This window comes from Haplochromis burtoni, unplaced genomic scaffold (genome assembly GCF_018398535.1).
Source record: "Haplochromis burtoni strain Fernald_Lab_line unplaced genomic scaffold, NCSU_Asbu1 Contig_51, whole genome shotgun sequence".
NCBI classification, from domain to species: Eukaryota; Metazoa; Chordata; class Actinopteri; order Cichliformes; family Cichlidae; genus Haplochromis; species Haplochromis burtoni.
The window spans coordinates 809,204-831,874 of record NW_024582412.1 but is presented as its reverse complement, the minus strand read 5'-3'; the positions used below and the strand labels follow the sequence as shown (position 1 = coordinate 831,874).

The 22,671-nt window shown below is 37.6% G+C and overlaps 1 protein-coding gene across 1 annotated transcript in view; it reads right to left on the bottom strand.

The window, feature by feature from the left end:
- The window catches only part of LOC102310518 (atrial natriuretic peptide receptor 2), a 98,428-nt gene that overhangs the window by 44,263 nt on the left and 31,494 nt on the right, over nt 1–22,671 (bottom strand). The window contains exons 3-8 of the mRNA XM_005921720.3: nt 21,226–21,339; nt 20,874–21,009; nt 19,406–19,500; nt 15,184–15,319; nt 12,908–12,992; nt 2,389–2,509 (exon numbers count right to left, since the gene is read on the bottom strand). Coding sequence (XP_005921782.1) covers nt 2,389–2,509; nt 12,908–12,992; nt 15,184–15,319; nt 19,406–19,500; nt 20,874–21,009; nt 21,226–21,339 — 687 coding nt within the window. The remainder of the gene's footprint in view (nt 1–2,388; nt 2,510–12,907; nt 12,993–15,183; nt 15,320–19,405; nt 19,501–20,873; nt 21,010–21,225; nt 21,340–22,671) is intronic.

Here is a 22,671-nt window from a genome sequence, read left to right as displayed (position 1 = left end):
AACACTTGCACGTGTGGGATGAAACACAACCCGATGGAGATGCATTAACACTCAGACAACAGAACCCGATACTAAGAACGTAATGACGTATTATGTATATAGGAGTGGGGGCCAGGCGAAGGCTTATTTTAACAATCATTTAATATGCCACTGCAAACCCAGCTACCATCAATAAACCACCAGCTTTCAGGAATGTGTAAACTCACAAAGGATTTGGACTCTCTCGGGGCAGCAGCTTTTGCTTTTTCTAACAAAACCCACAAACTGCTTTTTAATACGCAGCACACAGTGTGTAAACAGGAGGGAAGCTCTGAACTTCAAGCATTTTGAATCCTGGAGGGTCCAATTTTACCACAGTGACATGTCCAGACTGATAATCAGGCCTGTATGAATGAAATATACCAACCAAGCATGCAAAAATAGCCTGCTAGATGAGCAACGTTTTTACCAATTAACATCCACCAGGTTACAATTAACGAGGGGCAGGGCTGGGTTTTGTTTTAGCTACGTGCTAAATAGGTAGATTTTCAGAACTACAAGTCTCATCCATTTTCACATTAACCAAACTCAAATCATAGACGAGTGCAGAGGTTGCCAAATGGTGTGACAAGATAAGTCCAGGCATGCTTTGGGGTTTTTATGGTAAGCATATATTATTATTGCAGCATATGACTGCATACAAAATTTAGGGTTCCCTAAAACTGTTTTAGGGTTCCCTAAAACTGTTTTAGGGACGATGTTGAATTATGAAAGAGTGACACATCAAAATATCTGGCATCATGTTAATGCAAGTGCAAAGAACATAGCACCTAAAAATGTAACCAAAAGAAGAACTGGCGATGTCAGCAGGCCTCACTCTGACAGCTCATCAGTCAGGAGATGCTAACTGAGAAATTCTTATTGACTTAATTGACTCGAGTGTTGGATCTAAACCACAGGCATTAAGACTGTTTTTGACTGTGTGAAGCTGTTTGATAGCGGGATAGACAGAAGGTGTAGGTGGGAGGTTATATTGGGGTGCTAGTTGCAGATGTTGCAAATGGGCAAAAGTACCCCCATCCGACATTACAGTCAAAAGAAGCATTGAAAAACACGTTGAAAGCCACTGTGCTGGTGGATGTTAAGAGGAAACTGTGATGGGATAAAATAAAAGACTGTATATAAAAAGCTTGCTGAATCTACTGTGATTGGTGGTTTGATGACTGAAGTGACCACATATGGATGGTATGGTGGAGTGCTAAGTTATTAGCCACATTAGCAATCTTCATTACCAAGGCCCATCAACAGTCTAGGGATGTTATTTAGTGATAACATATCAAATAAAAGGGCATAATTGCACTCAAAACTTCTGTTAGTACAATTAAAAACACAGTAACCCATGCTGTTTGTTAGAAAAACTTGATAAAAAGCTACAAAAGTTTCCAACATGGTCATCATTTCCAGTTTAGTTACTTGAATTTGGTTACAGGTGACACCACCTGTAACCAAAGCTGCCACAACCCTAACTTTAAATTTTGTTTTAACTTTACAAGATTGAGATAGAAAAAGGTCAAATTCTTTTACTCTAGTCATAAAGGGGAAAATTGGCTGAAGAGACCAAACTCAAAGCTGTAAACATGATTATTTCTGCTGTAAAGTTGGATATTCTAACATGAGCGTCTATAAGGATTAGCTCTCTTTTGGAGCTACCCTCAAGTGGACATTTGAGGAACTGTAGTTTTTGGTTCTTTCATATTGACTTCAATGAACATATTCCTACAAAGCTTCTTGACAAAGTAGCAGAGAGGATACAAAGTGGGGCAAATGCATGCTATGATCAAGACTAAGAAGCAGGAGAGGACTACTTATATACATGAGGGTAACTAAGAAGAGTAGAAACAGATGGGTTACAAGACACTGCTGATTTCAATCAAAACAATAAGACAGCAGGAGGAAGTAAAACCAGGCACAAAACTCAGCAGACATTTAATGGCCAAACTAAAACACAGAGTAAGCAAGACTAACTAGGCAAATAAATAAACTTAGTGGGAAAGACACAGGAGAATGAGACAGGAAGCACTGAGGGAACAAATGAACTAATATAAACTGGAACCAGGAACCCAAGACTGTAAAGACTATGAAAATATATGAAAAACTAATAAAAATAAAAAAAACAAGAGTTAATTAGAATAAAACTCCAAAATACACAGAAACCGTGAGAACAGAATAGGGACCAGGGCACAGACAACAATTTTCTAGGCCTCACAGATTGCAGCCTGATATAAAGTGATAAAAAACTCAGAATTATGAAGATTGTAAAGTTTAATGGCTGCTAGCTCTCATATGAGATTGTGTAGGTGTCATTTCAACATTTTGCATCATTTTCTGCACATAAATCTTGTGATCTACCTGTGAGAGGGTGAGCCGACTGCCAGCACGCTTGTGGTATTTATTTGGGCTCTCGAACTGAAGGTCCTCCCACCGAATCCTCCACAGCATTCCCGCCAGTTCCTTCTCCAGCTTCAGTTTCCTGCAGAAAGTAAAAAAGCAGGTGGTGAAATCGACAAGGTCACGGCAGCACAAACAACAGGAGAACTAGACTGGTTTGGGGTTGATGCAAAGGCCATGAGGTGATGTTTTCACCACAAAGCTACACCAGCTGGAACTAAAGCAATGATTAAAAGTCCTTCGGAGCCAAGGTGGTCTGCAGGAGAATTATAAGTTATTAAGCAAGCTGGATTTAATCTCGCAAGTCACCTTAAAACAAAATGCAAATTAACTCCATTTGTTACGTTTGATCTCTGTCTTTCCTGTTGGTATTTCCTGAGATAGCGGTCTCAGATGTGATTAGAGAATGCCTCACATACAGCATTTACGTGAAGTTATGTACATTTGGTGATGCATTTAGGCCTGTGTTTATTTTTATTAGATTTTAACTTTACTGGCTCATATGCTCTACTTATTGACGCTTGGCAGTGAGGCACTATTTTAGGGGAAGTATCTTGACTCTCCTGAACAAAGGGCTCTTTCTTCCAAGCAAAATACAGAAACATGGAACATTTGACAGTAAGCACCCAAACTGCTATTTAGTGAAATCAACTGAGCATGAAGTTAGTGTAAATATAAGTTCAAAAAATGATTTCTTTAAAAGGATTGTCACACTGCACATTGTCCTTAGGTTTCCTTTGGGTCACTTTTTATGATGCCTTCTGTCTCGTGGGCCTTTCAGTTACTTCCTGTTCTATTTTGAATGTTATTCCCTCGTCTAGCTTACTTTTTTCTTAACTTCCTGTCTCTGTTCTTTTCCCACCATTGTTTTTGTCTAATTAAGCTTACTTTTGCATTTGATTTCCCTGAACTGTGCTTGTTCTTGCAGTGCACTCATTAGGGAAAACAAATTTCCGAGTGGAAAAATTCACACAAACCAGAGTAAGAGCAAGAGGAAATCTTGGGTTGCTGAGTTGATGACAGATAAATGTACATATTTGCATAATCATAAGAAATTTTAGATTAATGTTAAAAATTCATGTATTGCATAGAAATGTTTTGCTTATGTTTGATAATAAGAGTACAATAGAACAAAAGAGTACATGAATGCAGGGTTCGCACCGTTCCTCTTTTTTTGTCATTTGGTCAAGTTGTCAACTTTTTGTCTTATGTATTTCTCACATTTGGGTTTCCTAATAACCTTGTTGAACTTTTATTATATTTCCTTGTTACAGCCACCTTCCTACTGCACCTTTCACATTAATCTTGGCAACATTTATGTTACTTTAAATTTTGGAAAGTCCCCTTTCCCTCTCTGTCTCACAACCCTCATGCTTAACCAGGCTATTTTAGCAGCTAAAATCACCGCATTACATTTAAAACAGGAATGCTTCACTTGATAACTAATAAAAAAATAATAATTTATTTGTGTCTGTCATTCCTTAAACAGTTTAAATTATGTTTAAGTAAAAAGGAGTTAACCCAATATGTCTGAGTTTGTTGAGCTATCTTCATAGTTACTTTGGTCATTAAGTATCTGCCTCGAGGCATCAGCCACACAACCTTTTGCTTCTCTAGGTGTGTTAGCCATTGTTCACTGCAAAACTACATAAAAAATATTTCCAGGTTCAGAAAAGATCCCAGATAACTTGCAGTTATCTTTGCCACACTGATGGCAAACTATGAAAAGTTTGGTAGGTAAATAACAAATTCATGGTGGGAAATATTTTTCAATTAAGGTCTAGAAACCTGTCTGTACTTCCTGATAACCAACAGTCATTAGGCAAAAATCTATATTCCCCAACCAGTTGCCAAGTGGTTGCTGAAGGTAAAGTCGGTTGCAGTCCTTGCAATTAGTTTTATAGCTAGCAGATTATCTAGGCCTGTTCGACTGATAGTGTTGAGAGTGTCACAATAGTACATATATATATATATACAGCAGTCACTTGAAGGTTAATCATCAATCAATGTCCACTATATCTTCTACTTCAAGTAATGGTACAGTGCTTTGCAAATTTCTTGGACCACCTTTAGAAATCTGTCAAAAGCCTGCTTAAAACAAAAAATTACTTAATTCGCTGAACTGAATCTTTATACCCAAATTTGATCCGGCACACTTGACTTCTCTGACAAGTCAGAAAATAAACAAGCATAACATTAAACCACTACAACTATGTTTTCTGTTCAGGAATGCAAGTAAATAATTGTAATTTGGCATCTTAATCAAAAGTTAATGTGTTTTACTAATCTGTTTCTCATTTTTTTTGTGAACCAGTAAAGTTTAAAATCATTGATAAAAACATCTTTCAGAATTTAAAATATGCTGATTAAACAGCTCACACATACTGGTGGATTAACCATTACAGGAAAAAAAGAATTAATTTTTTTTAGTTACCAATACTGTTAATTTAGGGCAGCTATGTCATAAACCAACCATTATATTGGTTGGTAGAATCCACTTCACTCTTTTATTTTTTTTACTCCCTGAATTTCAAGCCATAACTGTACTTTAGTACTGTTTCCAACTCTGTTTTTTTAAAAGAACTATAAAAGTTAAGGTCTCCTAATGTTACTCTTCAGACCAGTTAAACACACTAGGGTTAAGAGCTTTAGACTAAATGCAACTTACAGTATTTTACAGTTGTTTTGGCTCAGCGTGAAAAATCGTTTAATTAATTTATGCCTTATTCAACTGAATTAATGGTAATGTTTAACCGAGCATCGTAATGTTGCAGTTCACCGAAGGGGGTTATCATAGAGTACACTGAAATCATGACTTCTGGCATTTAAAACAGTAAAAGCCTCACACAGTAAGCCACGATGTATACCACAGAGCTCAGTGAGACATTATGAAGTGGAAACAGCATTTGTGGTGATTACCAATCATCTTAAATTGTTGCTCACCTGGGTAAAGTTAAAATAATGGCACGGTCTGTCCAGGCTTCCCAGTAATAATCATTTAAAGTGCATTAGCTACTAAATCATACCGACCAAGCTTTAGTGTCCTGCCTTTTGTGGTTCATAATAGGAGTGTGGCAAATCAGCCCGTCTCTTTGAATTGCCAGTTTTGGATACTGAATTGCTGTGATAAAGCTAAAGCAACTGAAAAACAGGGTCAAGTGTTCAGTGAAGAAGATACGATCACTGAGCATCATCCAGAAAGGTATTTTATGTATGCAATAAATATGTGGTGATTTCTTCTTTCCCTCGTGTCCTGTAGTCTTGGCTATCTGCTGAAACAGAGCTTGAGCCAATTCTTTTATTTATTTAAACACTGATTAAAGATGTATTTGACACAAATAAGAGCTGCAGCCTACTTAACTGACACTGCTTATTTCTTGCAAATGACTTGATCCAAATACTGAAATCCTGCAGGGTTTTTCCTGGCTGAGAATAGGCAAGCGCCCCTGGAAGCACAATCAATCTGTGTACAGTAAAGGCAATGAGTTTGTGTCATCTTAAAATGTCTCAAATCTATGTTTTCAAGTTATTTAAAAAAAAAAAAGAGTGTCCGGTCTGTTTGACTACATGAAATTCCAATTTTCAAAAGAAATCCTCTGTCAGAAATGCTATAAACATCTCTATGCATGTAGAAAAAGACTCTGTCCTGGTGCAGAAATGCACTATAAATTAAAGCTTAAATAGAGAAATAAATCCTAAAATTACTTCTCTGTTGTTCTGTCTCTGATTTGTCAAAGCACTATAAATTATGTATTGATCTATTAATAACAATATTGATACAATATTGTGATATACTTCTACTACGAGTATACAAAGGCAGACAGGCAAACAGATTAATAAAAGAGTCGATTAAACAGAGAGCCAAACATGAAAGTCACATGAGAAACATACAATTAAAAAGTATGATTTAATTTTAAAACAGTGAAAAACTAAAATTAGACAAAACAGCTGCAAGCTGATAACCATATAACCAGATGTAAAGTCATCACATACAAGCAGGTCTATAAAAATGAGTTTTAAGAAGGGATTTAAAGGAAGCCAGTGAATTTGCTAGCCTTATCTCCTCAGCCAGGCTGTTCCAAAGCCGAGGGGGCCTGATAGCAAAAACACGGACACCTTTAGATTTAAGCCAACTGAGGATCTAAGGGCTGCAAAATAGTTCATAGGCGGGTCATCATTTATGCTCTGCAGCTTGAGGCCAGACCCATACGTGCTCTAAAAGTGATCAATAAAATCCTAAAATCAGTTCTAATACGAAGCGGAGACCCCGGAGAGAAGCAATGATTGAGATGATGTCATTTAAATGTTAGAACCAGTAAGAAGCTGATCTGCTGCTTTCTGAACCAGCTGGAGGTGAGACAGACTCTTGGTTTACGTCAGATAGGAGGGAGTTGAAACAGTCAAGCCTATTATTAAATTACTCCTGGATTAATAAGCAACAGATGGCCTGTTGTTGAAGCCTGTTGTCTTCCCCCCTTGGTTAACCTAAATTCTTAACTCCAACCAGTCTTCTTCTGTGGTGCCTAACATGACTCAAGTTTGTGCTACACATAACCAGAAAGCTTTCTTTTCATATATACTCAAGGAAAGATCATGCTTTGGGTTAAGAAACACCTTTCCAACCACATTGTTGCTTTCTGCTCTCAGAGTAGAAAGGTGCCATAAACAAGTCCATTTACTGTGTTCCATTTTATAAAGCCAGTCAGGCCAGCTTTAAAGACAAGTTTCTTTTATTTGAATAACAACCTCAATTATGAGAGTAGAGCACTTAAGGAAAGACTATCTAAAGGGACAACAAAGCAACATGATTGCTATCCAAAAGACAGGTTTAATGACCAAACCAAATGAAGGCTTTGTGCTACACTGGTCATCTTTGTACACCGTAAAATTTAATAAGCTGGCTTTCCTTAAAAAATAATGAAAATTCATTCACTTAAGAAATTCAAATTGTCCTGGCAACCACCTGTCACTGGGGAAAAATGATTAAATACCAACCAGCTGTAATTTGTTGCTGGTGATTTCTGGCAGTCAATTACTGGTGTAATTGGTTGCTGTACCAAAAACCACTTTGCAATTGCTTTGGCTAGCAGATAGCCATGGCTGCCAGTAGTTTGTTTTGAAGACCGTGACTTAATAATAATAATGGATTGCATTTATATAGCGCTTTTCGTCCTCAAAGTGCTTTACAATACCACTATTCATTCACACACTGGTGGAGGCAGCTACAGTTACAGCCACAGCTGGCCTGGGGCAGACTGACAGAGACGAGGCAGACATATCGCGCCATCGGCCCCTCTGGCCAACACCAGTAAGCGGTAGGTGAAGTGTCTTGCCCAAGGACACAACGACCGAGACTGTCCGAGCCGGGGCTTGAACCGGCAACCTTCCGATTACAAGACGAACACCCAACTCTTGAGCCACGATCGAAGATGCCGATAAGTCGGCATCTTCAAAACAAACTATCGCCGACCAAAGCAATCAAGGAGGTTTTTGAACCTAGCGACAGATTGAGGGGTGAAACGCAGACGTTAAGATCAGCGATTTTCCAATCTGCCCCAACAGCCACGGCCACGCAAGTGATCGAGAGAGAAACTACAAAGGCATACAAATTTATCAATTAACCAGTCTATTCTGCCCACAAGCTGTGGGTCATGGCCGAAAAATCAAGCATTGTATTTAAAGCAGCCAGATAGTTTGGGCATCTGTCTAAGATTTGTCCTGGAAGCCTCCCAGGTGAGCTGTTCAACCCGAAGGAGATTCTAGGACAGACCTGGAACACACTGGAGAGATCTCAGCTGGCAGGTGAGAAGGAGGTCAAAGCGTCTCTGATTAGCTTTTAGAAGATGGATGGAGGGATGGAAACCTTGGTAAAAGCACTGAGCTTGTTTAGCTCTAATGAAGGAGCCTTTAAGATACATTGAACAGACTCCTGATAGACTGGAAGTGTCTAAAAGCTTTCCAGATGATGTTAGATTAGGATAAGAGTTGCGTTAGTTTAGGTTTTGTTATCCTTATTTCACACACATGTCAGCAGGTTGTTAAATGAAACATTTTTCACTAATGATTGTGGTGTTTAAATTGGCGCAGAGAGGAATTTCCCAGATTGCACTTCCCATGATTTACTTCTGTCTCCTATTTCGTCCATTAAAGGTGGATGAATAAAAGCAGATATGTGAAGCAACTTCTCCACAATGGTAAACAACCACTAAATGTCTGCAAAGCCCAACCAGAGTAATGAATTCATCCATTTTCTAATCAGTGAACTTTGTGACAAGTTTCTGAGTGTTGCTTTTTTTCAGCACCACTCTGATAAACATGGCACCATGGAGAGGAAGAGGCACTCTAGCAACTCAGCACATCTGGGGGAAATCTCAGAGGAGCTGATGCTTCTTGACAATTCACGATTTACGACAACAATAAATTTAAAAAACGCAGGAACTTTTGTGCGTTTTTTTTTTCTTTGCAAGGTGGCAGTGGATTCATTGGCAGACTGAAACACTTAGAAATGAAAAATGAGCAGAGCCCCACACATTCCAGCCCAATCTAAAAAGGTGTAAAACGTTTCCAGATGGCTTCAGGGAAATTATTGTAGCGTGTGCATATCATCATCTTTTAGTCTTTTCCCCCAGAATATCCCAGTTGGCTCCTGAAGTGGCTCATTATCATTTTTTTTTCCTTTGCGACTTTTTCACCAGAACAAATTGTGTTGCTGGAGAGTCCAAAAAGTAAATTCTGATGTTTGCTAGTATTTGGAGGACAGGAAACGCCATTAAAGTACCTCATCCACTACTAAAAAAGTACTTTTCTATTAAAAGAACCTTGTTTAGAGACCTCTGGCAGCCAGAGGGGCAAAATGTGAGGCTCCACACTGGGCCTATTGTTTGGTAAGTCCCATTTGTGAATACCTCCACAGGACCAGCCCCTTCATTAAAAACAACAGAGTCACTGCTGCTCTGCTCAACATCCCCTCACGCCCGCTGCTGCTGCTGCTGCACAGCAGCCTCCAAAATCAACGGCGAGCAGCTGACAGCACAGCTGTTTAAATCTAAGGCACTCCAGGGTGAAGTTTGAGAGAAAAATGTGGCAAAGTTATATATCTACATCTGAGCCATTAACAAGTAAGCTGGTCTGATTTCTGAGCCTTAGATGTTATAGATCATGTTTTACTGTCTTGTGCGGGGACAAAATTAAATTGAAGGCTGAATTTTGTTTGCTGCATGGATTTCATCAAAAAGCAATACAAAGAAACATATCATTCAATATACAAGTCTCTTTTTATTAAACTGCATAGACATCAGTTTACGTCTGTGTACATGTCAGAACAGAGATCTATTGCCAAAAGATTTCTTAAAACAAATTAATTTTATTCAACATTTTCTGCCCTGTGAACTAGATTTAGATCCATCCCCAAATTAGGATATTAAAAAAATAGTTAAATGTATTAAAAATAAAGATGTAAGCAGCAGTAAATATATATCATCTTTTAAAATTATATTTTTTTCTTTTTATATATATATATCTTCTTATTAAAAATATAAAAAATTAAATACTAATTTCTCACTGGGTAAATCACTTCTCAATAGCTACTGATAGTGGCATAAACTCCAAAATGTTTTTAACATTTTAGTGGTGTTTCTGTAGGTCAAGCACTAAAAGCAAAATGGAGGCCCCTCTGCAGGTGGTTGGTCTTTAAAATGGCCACAAACAACTCTGCTGTCCGCCTCTCTGTCCATCAGCAAAGCCCCAGTAGTGTCTGCAAAAACAGGAAGTCATCTGTTAGCTTTATATGAGACAGAGCCAACGATGAATAAGCTCCAAGTCATGGTGTGCTTTAAAAAAGGATAACTTATTAACCAGGGCTCCAAATATAACACTGTCATTTATGTACAGAGATTGAGTCTTAATATAGTTTGAGAGCACAAAGTTCAAAACTGTAGGTCAGGAACAAAAATACATCACAGAGTTTCCCATCACAGAAATAGATATTTGTTGTCCCTAAATCCAAGAAAAGAAACTTACCATCCAAGAATCCAGGAAAACTAGTTAGCTAGTTGGGAAATCACAGTGTGTTTGTGGATTTGGGCGCTGGAAAAAACAGAGACGATCAAGTTAATTTTATTCAGAAATGAGTGTAGGCTCTGCATCTAATTATCTGCACATTAATAATTAATGGGCATGATCAACTCAGATTCAGGTTTAGTGGATTTACCTCAGGCGGACAGCCGCTCCTCCGTCTTTCTTCCACCATTCGTCTGATCAAAATCCATTCTGATTGGCTGGTGATTAACACTTGTTTGTGTTAATAGTCAGTATTAGAAAATGGATCAGATTACCGGTGTGATTTATTAGTTTGATTTGTTAATCCTCCATAAAATCAGTGCATTTATCAGGGAGAATATCCTTAACTGCCTAAGTAAAGACACCTCTGAAGATGTGAGCAAAGAGGGAAGAGCAGAAGAATTTTCTTTCATTACATGCAGATAACACCCATGATATTAACCAGCCTATGGAAATCTTTCCAGTCACTTTATTTCTCGGGGCATGCATGATTTACTTCTTGAGTAATTAAATGAGGCTTAATGTTACAACATAAACCATGTAGACTGTGCCACTTGGGACAGAGCAACAATTTCATTTGAATTGTTTACACAGCTGAATGCCGAGCACAAAGTTAGAACCATCAGAAAAGCAGCAGGCAATTACTTTTTCCCTTAAATATACAACTAAAAGAAAGTGCTCAGGGGCAGCAGTAACAATTAAACACTGACGCTTATTTAAACAGCTAATCGCATAATGTTCTGTTTATTTTTAACTTCAAACTGCAGTAGCATCTATATAGGGTGCACAGTCTCTAGGATTTCTTTTTGTCTTTTGCTTCTAAAAACATTTAGTGAATATGCTTTCTATACCAGTGCTTCATATCATTTTTTTCATCTACTCCACAGATGTACTCAAAACACTTTTCTCTACCCCCAGACAGCTTTCATGTTCATGTGACAAACAACTAACTGTGTAAAATTACTACATTAACAGTTCATCGACTGCTTTTAGCTACTTCTCCATTTAGCAGCTATTAATTCCTATTACAGTTTATGTTTATTTAACAATATAACTTGTGCTGTCAGAGATAAACGTTTACATATCGTTTAGCGATCTTTCAAGTGCTAATCTATATTTTTAGTTAACAGTTTGACCTTTCTTTTAGCAAAAATAACTTTAGCTAGCTACTATTTCAATCCTAAATTCATTAGGTTTGCTAATAATTTATTTTGAACAGTAAGCTAACATTTCAATTTAAACTATATCTATTTTATTAAGCTAGCTATTTCATTGGTTTAGCCATACTATTAGCTAATAATTCTATCTGTTAGCCATGTTTTTAGCTACCTCCTGTAATTGTCAGTCACTACAAAAGTAGCTATAGTTTTACTCAACTGTGGGCTTTTACTTCTGTTAAATTCAAGTGTTTTCATATAATTTCTTTACAAAGTTAACCATTTATCTGTATTTCATATTACTCCATAAAGTTCTATAACAATTTAATTAATTTATCCATAGCCCAGTATTAGTTAATAACTTTAAAAATATTATCACTTTATACTAACAGTTCCAACATTTAGTCACAATTTTACATAGCGTTCAACCATTTACTTATTTGTATTTTTTTTCAGCACTGTTTTCTTTATTTATGTATTTCTTTTGGCTTCTGTTCTGCTCGTCTGTTTCTTTCAGTCAGCTGTTGATTTTTATTCTCAAACTTGTTCAGGTTAATTCAGTTCTTTAAATAATTCTAATAATTGTGCCAATCTGTCCTTGTACACCTTGGAAGTACTGTTTAAAGGCAGTAGTTTTTAATATCGAGGTCCCTGAGGGGATTGAAAAAACATAAAACATTTCTCAGTGTCAGTCCTGCCAATTTTATTTATTTATATTGTAAACAACATGAAATATTAATTTAGGCTTTCGTGGTGCTGTACATAAAAGAATTCTGGCTTATTTTTGCTTCTTTTGAATATTATTTTGCAGGGCTTTTATAATCCACTTGTAATCCTTTGAGAGAGGCACAATAATCAGCTCAAGTGATGTTTTCCACTTGACATCACCAGTGTGTGAATTATTAAAATAAGCGGCATTTTTCCTGACTTCAGCGCAAAGAAAATAAACTTAACAAACACACTAATGATCATTAAGTGAGAGTGGCAGTAAGCGTTGTTTCAAGCCAGTATATGAGCTCACTTGGCAGCTTAAACACACTTCACCACCGCTTTAATGCCGTCACCTGCTGAGCAGTTGCTGTAGCAACAGTGCGTAAATACCAAACTACCACCTAAAGCAGCACAATCCATAAATCCTGCTTCAAACACGAGCCTGCCTCTCGCTCTTTCTCTCAATCTTTTTTTTTTCTTTTTGTCCACATTTCTGCTGTTTGAGCTAAAAGCACCACAGAGAGGAAGCGTCAGCTTGATGCGATCAAACTCACCTGTAAATGAGGAAACTGGAGATCCCAAAAATGATGAGAGCTAAGCCAGAACCCACAGCTACAATACCCAGAACTGGCAGATGACCTGAAAACAGGAGGAAAAACAAGGAATTCACACTCTCATATGTTCAGCAGATGTCCACAATCATATCTTTGAAAATAAAGGAAAAACGCACAGATGTGACTTCCTGAAGTACAGCTGTGGTGCTTTAGAAATCTGTCACCCCACAAACACACAGCCACACTCCCAACGCACAATTAAAACCCTAACAACGATTAATAACACCTGCTGGAAGTCGGTCAGTAAAGTAGCAGCGGGGGGTTTTATTCAGTTTCAGCTTCTCTGTTGTTACTGAAATTAACAACAGGTGCACTAGAGGGGCAACAAGGAGACAACCCCCAAAACAATAATCTTCATCTTGTCTGACTGTTTTTTCACTAGTTTTGTATTTGGCTAGGGTCAGTTCCACTATGAGTAGCACAAGGAGATACCTGGACTCTGCAGAAGTTGCACAGGCAGTCCAACTCCTCTAGGTTCACACATTAATACGTGCCATTACCAGAAGTTTCGTGAGTCTTCCAACACAGTCTGAAGAGCCTGGAGGAGATTCCAGGAGACGGGCAGTTACTTTATTAGAGCTGGATGGGCCTGTAGAAGGTAGTTAACCCATCAGCAGGACTGATATCTGCTCATCTGTGCAACAGGAACAAGATGAACACTGCCGAGCTACAAGAGCTGCATGACCGGTTTGGCACTGGGTCAGTGATGGTCTGGGAGGCTTATCCATGGAGGGACACACAGACAAAAGCCAGGGTTCAGCATATCAGGAGGAAATCCTCAGACTCATTGTCAGCCCCTACATTGGTTCACGGTTCCTGGGCTCATGGTCAGGCATGCAGACCACATACCATTTTTTTTTTCACTTTTACTTGGGTGTGTTTTTTAATTCAGCTCTCTGTAGGTTGATCATTTTCATTTCCATCAAACAATGTGGCATCCTTTCACTCCTCACACATTACCCCGTATGTATTGCAATTTCTAAAATAAAAACAAATAATACATTCATTTTAAAAGGCCTCTGTTTTGTCTCTTTTGAATAACTACTATTGCTCATTAATAAGACTGAAGTATTTCTATTATCCGATTACTCAATTAATTAATACAATTAATTAATAAAATTGAATACTTGATTACAAATATAATTTATACCTGCAGCCCTGATCCTAACAGGAGTAGTAGAGATGACATTGCTCTTCTAAGGATCTTTGCTATTTCTTCTTGTAAAATGCGCACTGGTCACCCATTGCTCCAACCAACCACCACATGTAAATTCTCAGCTTTATGCAAAAAAACCAAACAATTTATGCTTCAGTATCCCAGGCAAGACTTGCTTATAAGGGCAGTGGGAACGGGTTCCAAATCTGACGATTTCTCCACGAAAACAACACCACGCCATGAAGCACAGCTTCTAATGTCACTGTTGTTCTCGCTTTGCATTTTTTAAACTTAATTAAAGTCCACCCCAACAGTTCAACAGAGAAAAAACAAAACCCATGAGCAGTCTGGTTACTTTTTATTTGTTTCGTTTTCTGATGTGTGTCAGAATACTGCAATTATCAAACTTGTGATTGTACTCTGTTTTCTCTGGCCAATTAATGACAGGTTTCAAACACTTATAATCATCTCAATTATCTAATTCACTCCAAGCTGAAGTTGTGAAACTCTTAAGTGTTGATATGCTTCTCCAAATTTTTCAGCATTCATCATCATTGGTGTTGAAAGTGAGCCTCCATTCATTATCCTGTCTTCACACCACAATACATTTTAATTGCAGTGTGGTTTTCCTTCTCTGTTTATCATCCCTGATAGAAAAAAAAACCCCAAAAAGTGTCACTGCTCAACAAAGACAACTTCCTGCGCTCATATTTCACTGCCTGTCACTCAAGTAAATGCTCCACTTCACCCATTTACTTTATAGACACAAAGAGCTGGGAAGGAACTGAAGAAAAACAAGGCATTTATCACGGTAGCTTTATTTAAAATAGGAACAGCGCATTAGTGCCCTGTAATATCCACCTGATTATCAATTCCATTCTAACCAAGGTCATGAAAAAATATGCTATTAAGCTATTATACTGTGTGTGAACTTTTTATAATTCTTGTCATGAAATTAGTGTCCATTAGAAAGCCTTGTGCTGCTCATTTGTGACAGGTATAATCACCTGTAGGTAGGTAGAAAGGGGTAAGTGTCTTATTACATTATGACGGGTCATACCATCATTACAGGAGGGGTCATCAGTCGAAAAGACACAGGGGGGGTTGTCCAGTGGTGGGCCACCACTGGGCCAGTGGATCTTCTCTGTCTGGGACCAAATGATGTCTTTGGTGGTTCCATTGTAATATGCAACAACCTGCAAATACAGAGGAAAAAAGTCTTAATTTAAATATGCTCAGATACAGCACCAAATGTTTCTTCTCTTTAGCCTCAAAGTGGTGGATTTAAATTTTAATTAGTCCAATACTTTGGACTAATATTAAAAAAAAATGTGATAATCATAGTGACAATGATGAGTCAGGTGAATACAGGCCAGAGACTGGTCTACAACTATCTGGTAATCACCAATTCTGAGGGAAAAGTGTGTCTTCCCCAAACTGGCAAGTGGTTCCTGGAGGTCGATGGAAAATTGATTACTAAAGCTAGAATCACATAGGCCTAGAGGTCAATCAGTGACTTCTGGCAGTCACAATTGCAACACAACTGTCGACCAGGAAACTGGAGTTCAGCTCACGATTGGGACTATTTTTATGTTTGTCTTATACTTAGTGTTCACTTTTATTTAGTTCAGGAAAAAAAAAATTTGCACAAAACACAATTGTTATCACACCAATACTTTGTGCATGGATGGATATGTTGATAGTTAGATATGATTGAAAACATAATAACCATTGGCTGCAAAATAGTATCAACCCTCCACAGGCTGCATGTTACCACCATGCCTGAGGAGTTGGTAATGTTTAACCTGGCAAGCATACTTGCTAAATATAAATTTTTAAAGAGGATAAATATAGTGAGATCTGAAGCTACAAAGTTTGTAGGCGACTAGCCTTGAAAAGCATAAAGACAGGGAACCAGGTACCTTTGTTCCTCTCCAGTGGTGCTTCTGAAACTTGTCAAGGTGACAATGCTGTTATTTTATTTTATACCAAAAATGAACAAAAAAAAAGGTAAAAATGAAAAGAGCCAACTGAGTTGATATTACAAGAAGAGCTGCTTGCATGTTTTCCCTCAAGTCATATAACAGATAAGGTTTTCAAAGAGTCTTTATTACCTCAGTTTAAACTTAATTATCGTATTAACTTCATTTAAATTACTTTCCTGCAATCACAATTGTACAAAGGTATTTATTTAAGATTATGTGATTGTCCTGTCTCTGAATCAAAATATCAGCAAACCTATCAACATAATCAACATATGTTTTGCGTTACTAACCCCCTAACCTGGTATAACATAGGCAATCATTGCATGCCATGCAATGTAATGATTAAAGGAATTAATGAAACGTTCAAGAGAAAATACAGAACTGTAGGATCAACATCCACACAAGCAGCGACCATCCTGAAAGGCTTGTGCGCGAGGGAGAGAGCTTTATTTTGACAGCTCCATGAGCAGCATCTGTTGTACTCCAACTCTTCTCTGATAAGTTTCAATTGCTAGTTCCACATGATCCTCGACACAGGAAGATGTTTATTTTGGAATCTGTGCTCTTATTTAGATTATAAAAAATGATGAGTTTGGACATGTTTTGGCTACCTTGTGACTGGCAAGTTGCATGCCATATAAGCATGGTGATGGGCAAAAGTCTCAATTCATAGCTCAAACCTGAAGTCCACAAACCAGTGGGTAACAATGCCATCTATTACATGATATACTGTCTACCATACATATGCATTTGGAGTACCTTAATAAAATGGAAATACTTCATTTGATTATGCCAAAGTCATGCTAATGTTACTTTTTTCTTAAATAAATCTAACACATAAATCCACTTATTAACAGTGTAGCTTATGTTTTTATGTTAATATTACATATCTTCAAACATTAAGCAACAGAGGACGTTACAAGAACACTTCCACAAACAAATTTTGTTTATACGAGAGTTTCTGTTCAGTGGAAAATAAATATTAGTTAATATTCCGTTTCCCATAATCCACTGATACAATATATAGACAAAATCATTGGACCACCTACACAATGCACCTACAGGAGTTGCTAACCCTTGGGAACCCATGCCGAGACGCTCCAAACGCTCAGCTTTTGTGCTGATGTTGCAATTATTGAGCTAGCGGAGGGTTGATGGATTTACACAATATTCTCTTTAACGCTTGACATGGCTAAGTGCTTAATTTTATACACCTGTGACAATGCAACTGAAAACAACTGAATCAAAGATGAGGAGAATACCTTTTGTTCATATATGTATCAACAAAAAACTTCTAGCTATGTTCAATTCAGTTACAAAAATCTGCTTCTTATTTTCTTAAAGGGATTTTTCCCCTTGTGCAAAGATGAACATAGATTTTTATATTGTTAAGGTTGAAACCTAAAACTGCTCATGTGATGTTTTCATTAGCCTGCTGGTCAATATGAATCCACCAATTACAACCCAGGGATAAATGAGACCAGGAAGTCACACTGACAGCCTCTCAGGACCACTGTGAAATTCTAATTGAAGTCATGTGTAGCTAACCCACTTATTCTGCCCTCAGGGAGGAAAAAAAAAACACACTGGAACCGTTCACAGCGGTGTTTGCAGAGCACAACATACAAAAATATTTTCATCGGACTGTTTGGGGGAACTGAGGTTTTATGCATCTTATCATTAGAGAGGTCAAGACCCCAGAATATCTAACAAACAGACCACTTTCCGTGCATGATGTCAAACATTTTATTTCACTGCGTCTAAAGCCAAACATGAGGAAAGGCTGTGGTTTAAAACTGCACATAATGCTGAGAAGAATTTTGGGAAAAATGTACAGTAATTAGGGACACATTCAGTAAATTAGTCTCTCGCTGTCTGCAATTTGTTTATAATTTGGTGTCAACATCTCATTTTTTGTTGAAACCTCAGAAGTGTAAATCAAAAGTGTTCAGTAATGGGACTATTTTGTAGGAGGCAAACGTATAAACTTTGAATATTAAATAAAATATGAATTTGTTTTGCATTCACTACAGTATTTCTACACTAAACTGCTTGTGACTCTTCTCCCAGGCAGTTTATTTAAGGGATAAGCCAATAAAAATTAATCACCATATTAGCCACAGTGAAGCTTGCTGCATGCAAAAACACTGCAGTAGAAAGAACGACAAGGTTTATTTAAAAGAATCTGAAAACACTCTCTTTGGTATTATTAGTTCAGTCCCAGCCATAATATGTATATTCAGCAAATCTATCTATCTAGAGAAAGAGATGGTAACTTTAGTATATCAACAAAAACATTTTTGAATTAAAAAGTTCAAATGAAAAGTACAATTAAGAACTTTTGTCATGTGATGACTCCAAATGACACTATTTATAATAATTCAGTACTAAAGCTGTATTTTCGTTACAATAATATCATCTTTTATGAAATTATACAACTAAAATGATGATGTAAAGGATTAAAAATACTTTGAAGAAGCTATAACGCTTTGCTACCTGTGTTTTTTTCTTTTATCTAATAAAAAAAAGTAAACCACTTTGATAATAAATTAAATATAGAAGCCTTAAAAGAATTAGGACAGTTTAAGTTTAATCTCGACTTTTTCAGCACCAGAAGAAGACAAATCTGTGCACACCCTATTAAATCCTCTATTTTCCCTACCTTTTACTTTTTTCCATTTGCTAGAAAGTAAACATGGCTAGGGCACCAGCTGATGACACAAGTTTTAATAGTTTGGAGTTTCCAAGTTTGGAGTGTGTTTTTTGCCTTCACTAGCAAGCCAACTGCGTAGCGATATTAAGAAATGAGGGTAGCGGGAGCTGGGGAAGAACATGCAACAAATGTCTCTCCACACCAGTTGGTATGCATCATAAGTCTTTGCTCACTACACTGTGCCAAAAACTGGTTTAACTGAGAAATAAAAGTTTATATTTCTGAAATGGGTTTGTGAGAAAATGATTGTTTGGTAGTGAAACGTATTAAACACTCATCGTCAGCCCAGTTAATTCCTAATAAAACTGTGCCAAATCCCACTGATAACTGTGGCAGCTCTGATACTCTGTGTGCCTCTAGGTGTTTCTGTCATAGACGTGCCATATGTTGGAAAGCACTTCCTATATCTTTAAATCTTTAAATCTCCCTACTGTGCAAAATGCACAAATTTAGTCCGAGTCTTCACAGAGCCTTGAGGGCTTATCACAGTAAAATCCAATAAGATGTTGTCACAGATTAACATCTTCATGAGCAGCTAAAATAACTTTCAAAACCCTCAATGAAACTATAAAACCATGACTTACCCCGTACTCCCCTGTCTCCTGGTTGGTCATCGCCCACAGGTCAACGTCAATATTTCTGGCATTTTTTTCATCTGTGGAAACAAGTCCGGTCACACCTGAAAACACGAAGAACGGCCACATTAAAGATTTGACAGTGGATCGCGATCTGTGGTGTTTTAAAACAAGCCAACCATGCACACAGGAGTTTTCATATTTTTCTTTCAAATGCTCATAGACAGCACTTTCTCTAAATTGTTTATAACTAGGAAATAGCATAAGCAACAGTCAGACTAACAGCAATAAATCCTTTGCTGAAAAGTGCACAACAAGTGTGAAAATCCTAACCGTAACCGTGACTTGTGTTTAATATAATAATTGCATGACGGGAACTCCATTTGCAGCTTTTACGCTGAGTATTCTCCTGACCAAAAGCCTTTTGTGTAACCTCTAAACAAAAGAAGTGCATTTGTTGAACCACAGAGGCACCACTGATAGCTTGAAATGGTCCAAATTCAAAATGTTTTAAATCAATGATGTATGAAATAAAAGTAACAGAAATGAAACTGTGACATCGAGGATTCAAAGCTGGGTCTCTGGTACATCAACTAGCCCCACAACAGAAAAATGTGGACTTTGCCAGCTAATCATCTTGTTTCTTTTAAACGACTGTTGAAAACAAATTTCTATAGGTTAGCATTTCCTTAATCTTTAATGTTCTTTAACCTAATATGGGACTTTTTTTGCATAGCACTTTTATAAAGTGCTTCACTGTTTGGATGAAGTTATTATTATGGATATTATAATAATGGTTTTTTTCATAAGGGTTCAAATATCTGGAAACAAGGACACTGAGTTTTTTAAGATTTTGCTGGAAAATCTACCACACATGAATAGTCTTAATAAAAAAACGGAGAATTGCAACACAACTGAAGCACCATTTGAGTGCCTGCACATAAACTAAAACAAAAAAAACGACAAGAGGAAAAGATGAGAGCTTTCATCGAATGTTTGGACCCCAAAAACGCTGTTATTGTTCTGCTTATTTCCATTTGATATGAGTGCAGATCTGGCAGCTGATAAAGTAAACAAGGAAGTGTGTGAGCGGGCACATCAAGCATCAAATGGCTATTAGCAGGAGTGTTGTGTGATAACGGTTCAATTATGCTGTAATTATGATGTTGAAAGGGCACATTTTAATCGCATTCTGGGTTCAACGGTGCTTTACGATAATGTGCAGCTGGTCACTTGGCCTCGCAGCGAGTACTGTTCCCTGTTATCTGAAGTGTAGTAACGGCTTTAGGGTGAAATGAATGGCAGTGTTTAAAGTGGTGGTGGAGACCTAAATCCATACTTTGCATTAGGTCTCATGCATGAACATTCAGCGATAGATGCAAGATCAAACAGCGACAGAAAGGCTCACTGTCGCTGTCTTTTAGTTTCTGAAACCTCTGAAAGACTTGTTGTTACAAATTTACAGAAATCTACTCACCCCAGAACTGGCGGTTTTGTGTCCTCATTGTGATGTTAATGCCGTCATTCTGGGCTCCCCCCTCTGCCAGTGTCTCCTGTAAGGCCATTGCATATAGTACAAAACCATCATAGAAGCTGCCAGCGATGTAGTCCATCTGCAAGAAGAGACCAAACAGCAGCATGTGGATATTACACTGGGCCCTTTTAAACATTCAATAATACAATAACCATCATTTATCATTAAGTGCTGACAATGACACAGGGCAAATCGATTTTTTTCTGCACAGAATATCTGAAAAAAAAAAAAAAAAACATTAAGCAGGTTACAATTCTAATCAGAACTCACAAATATGTTAAAGGTGATAGCTTACCAACGACGGCTCCAAGTGCACACCAAAATCCCTCTGAGCTCTGGCATGGAGTTTCTTCTGAAAGTCTTTGTATTCTGGATTATCAGGAGGCCGGTACGTTATGACGAAAACAGACTAGAGGAAGCACAAAGACGGAAATGTTAACAAAGAGTGAAGATAGATATGAGAGATGTATTAAAATATCAAGAGCATTGATGGTGTGCTTAGAATGATCAAAATGTTTTAGATGTGTTTTGCCATTGTTTGAAGTCATCTTCACTGTGGAAAAATGTAGCATTACATATGCGCTGGGTTACAAGAAGTTAATACATTTTTGCAACAAAAAAAAAAAAAATATATAGCACAGTGACCATAACAATCACGATCAAATGTGTCAATCATCACTTCTGCTAAGCGCACAATTTGATGTGCTTAATCGGAGACAACATCATCCTTCCACAATGAATGCGCTAACCAAGTAGGTCCATAGTATATATTTGAAATGAGACACGAAGACCCTCTTTTAGAACACTTAAAGTCCTAGTTGACTCAATCTAGCTCAATATTCAGCTGTTCATTCCCTGGCTGTAGCAATTTTATCATAGTAAATTAGAAAGAAACACATACTAAATGTCAATGAAAACAGCTTGGCTGTGTAATACCCCGAGTTATCTAATGTGTAACCACCTAAACATGCAGTCTGTGATAATACAAAAAGAAATGCCGTTAAAGTTGTTAAGAGAAATATTAGTGAAACACTGAACAAATCCAGCTTAGGTTGCATCTTAACAAACAACATGAGTTCTTGAATAGTGATGAGACCAAAGTGGAGATGTTTGGCCATAATGCGCAGCACCAGATTTGGTGACAGTTAACACAGTGGTGGTTGTTTGGGCTTGTTTGTGGCCACAGGACCTGATCCTCTCGCAGTCATTGAGTCGACTTTGAATTCTTCTGTATATCAAAGGATTCTAGAGTCAAATATGAGGACATCTGTCTGACAGCTAAAGCTTGGCACAGACTGAGATATGCAACATGACAATAATCTCAAGCACGTCAGCAGTAGGTTCACAACAGAATGGCTGAATGACTGAAGGTGTTGCAACGACCCAGACTTCAACATGGCTGAAATGCTTTGATCGGATCTTAAGATCTTAGAATATCTCCCCCACAATCTAAGCAAGAGAATAAGTCAACAAGATAAGTGTTTGGTGGTGTGTACTTAGTTACAGTTAGCATTCATAGAGTCCTGTGAAAACAGTATATTCATGGTAATAAATGAAGCCCAAAATGAGTGTCACAAAGACACACTTAGCTTGTGTTTCAATGATGCAAGTAACAAAATAAACTGTTTGAGTGTTACCGCCAGTGTTGGGGAGTAACGGAATACATGTACCGCCGTTACGTATTGTGGTGAGCTCAGACAAGGAGGAGACGGAGGTATCGTTTGGTCTTGCTTCCCGTGAG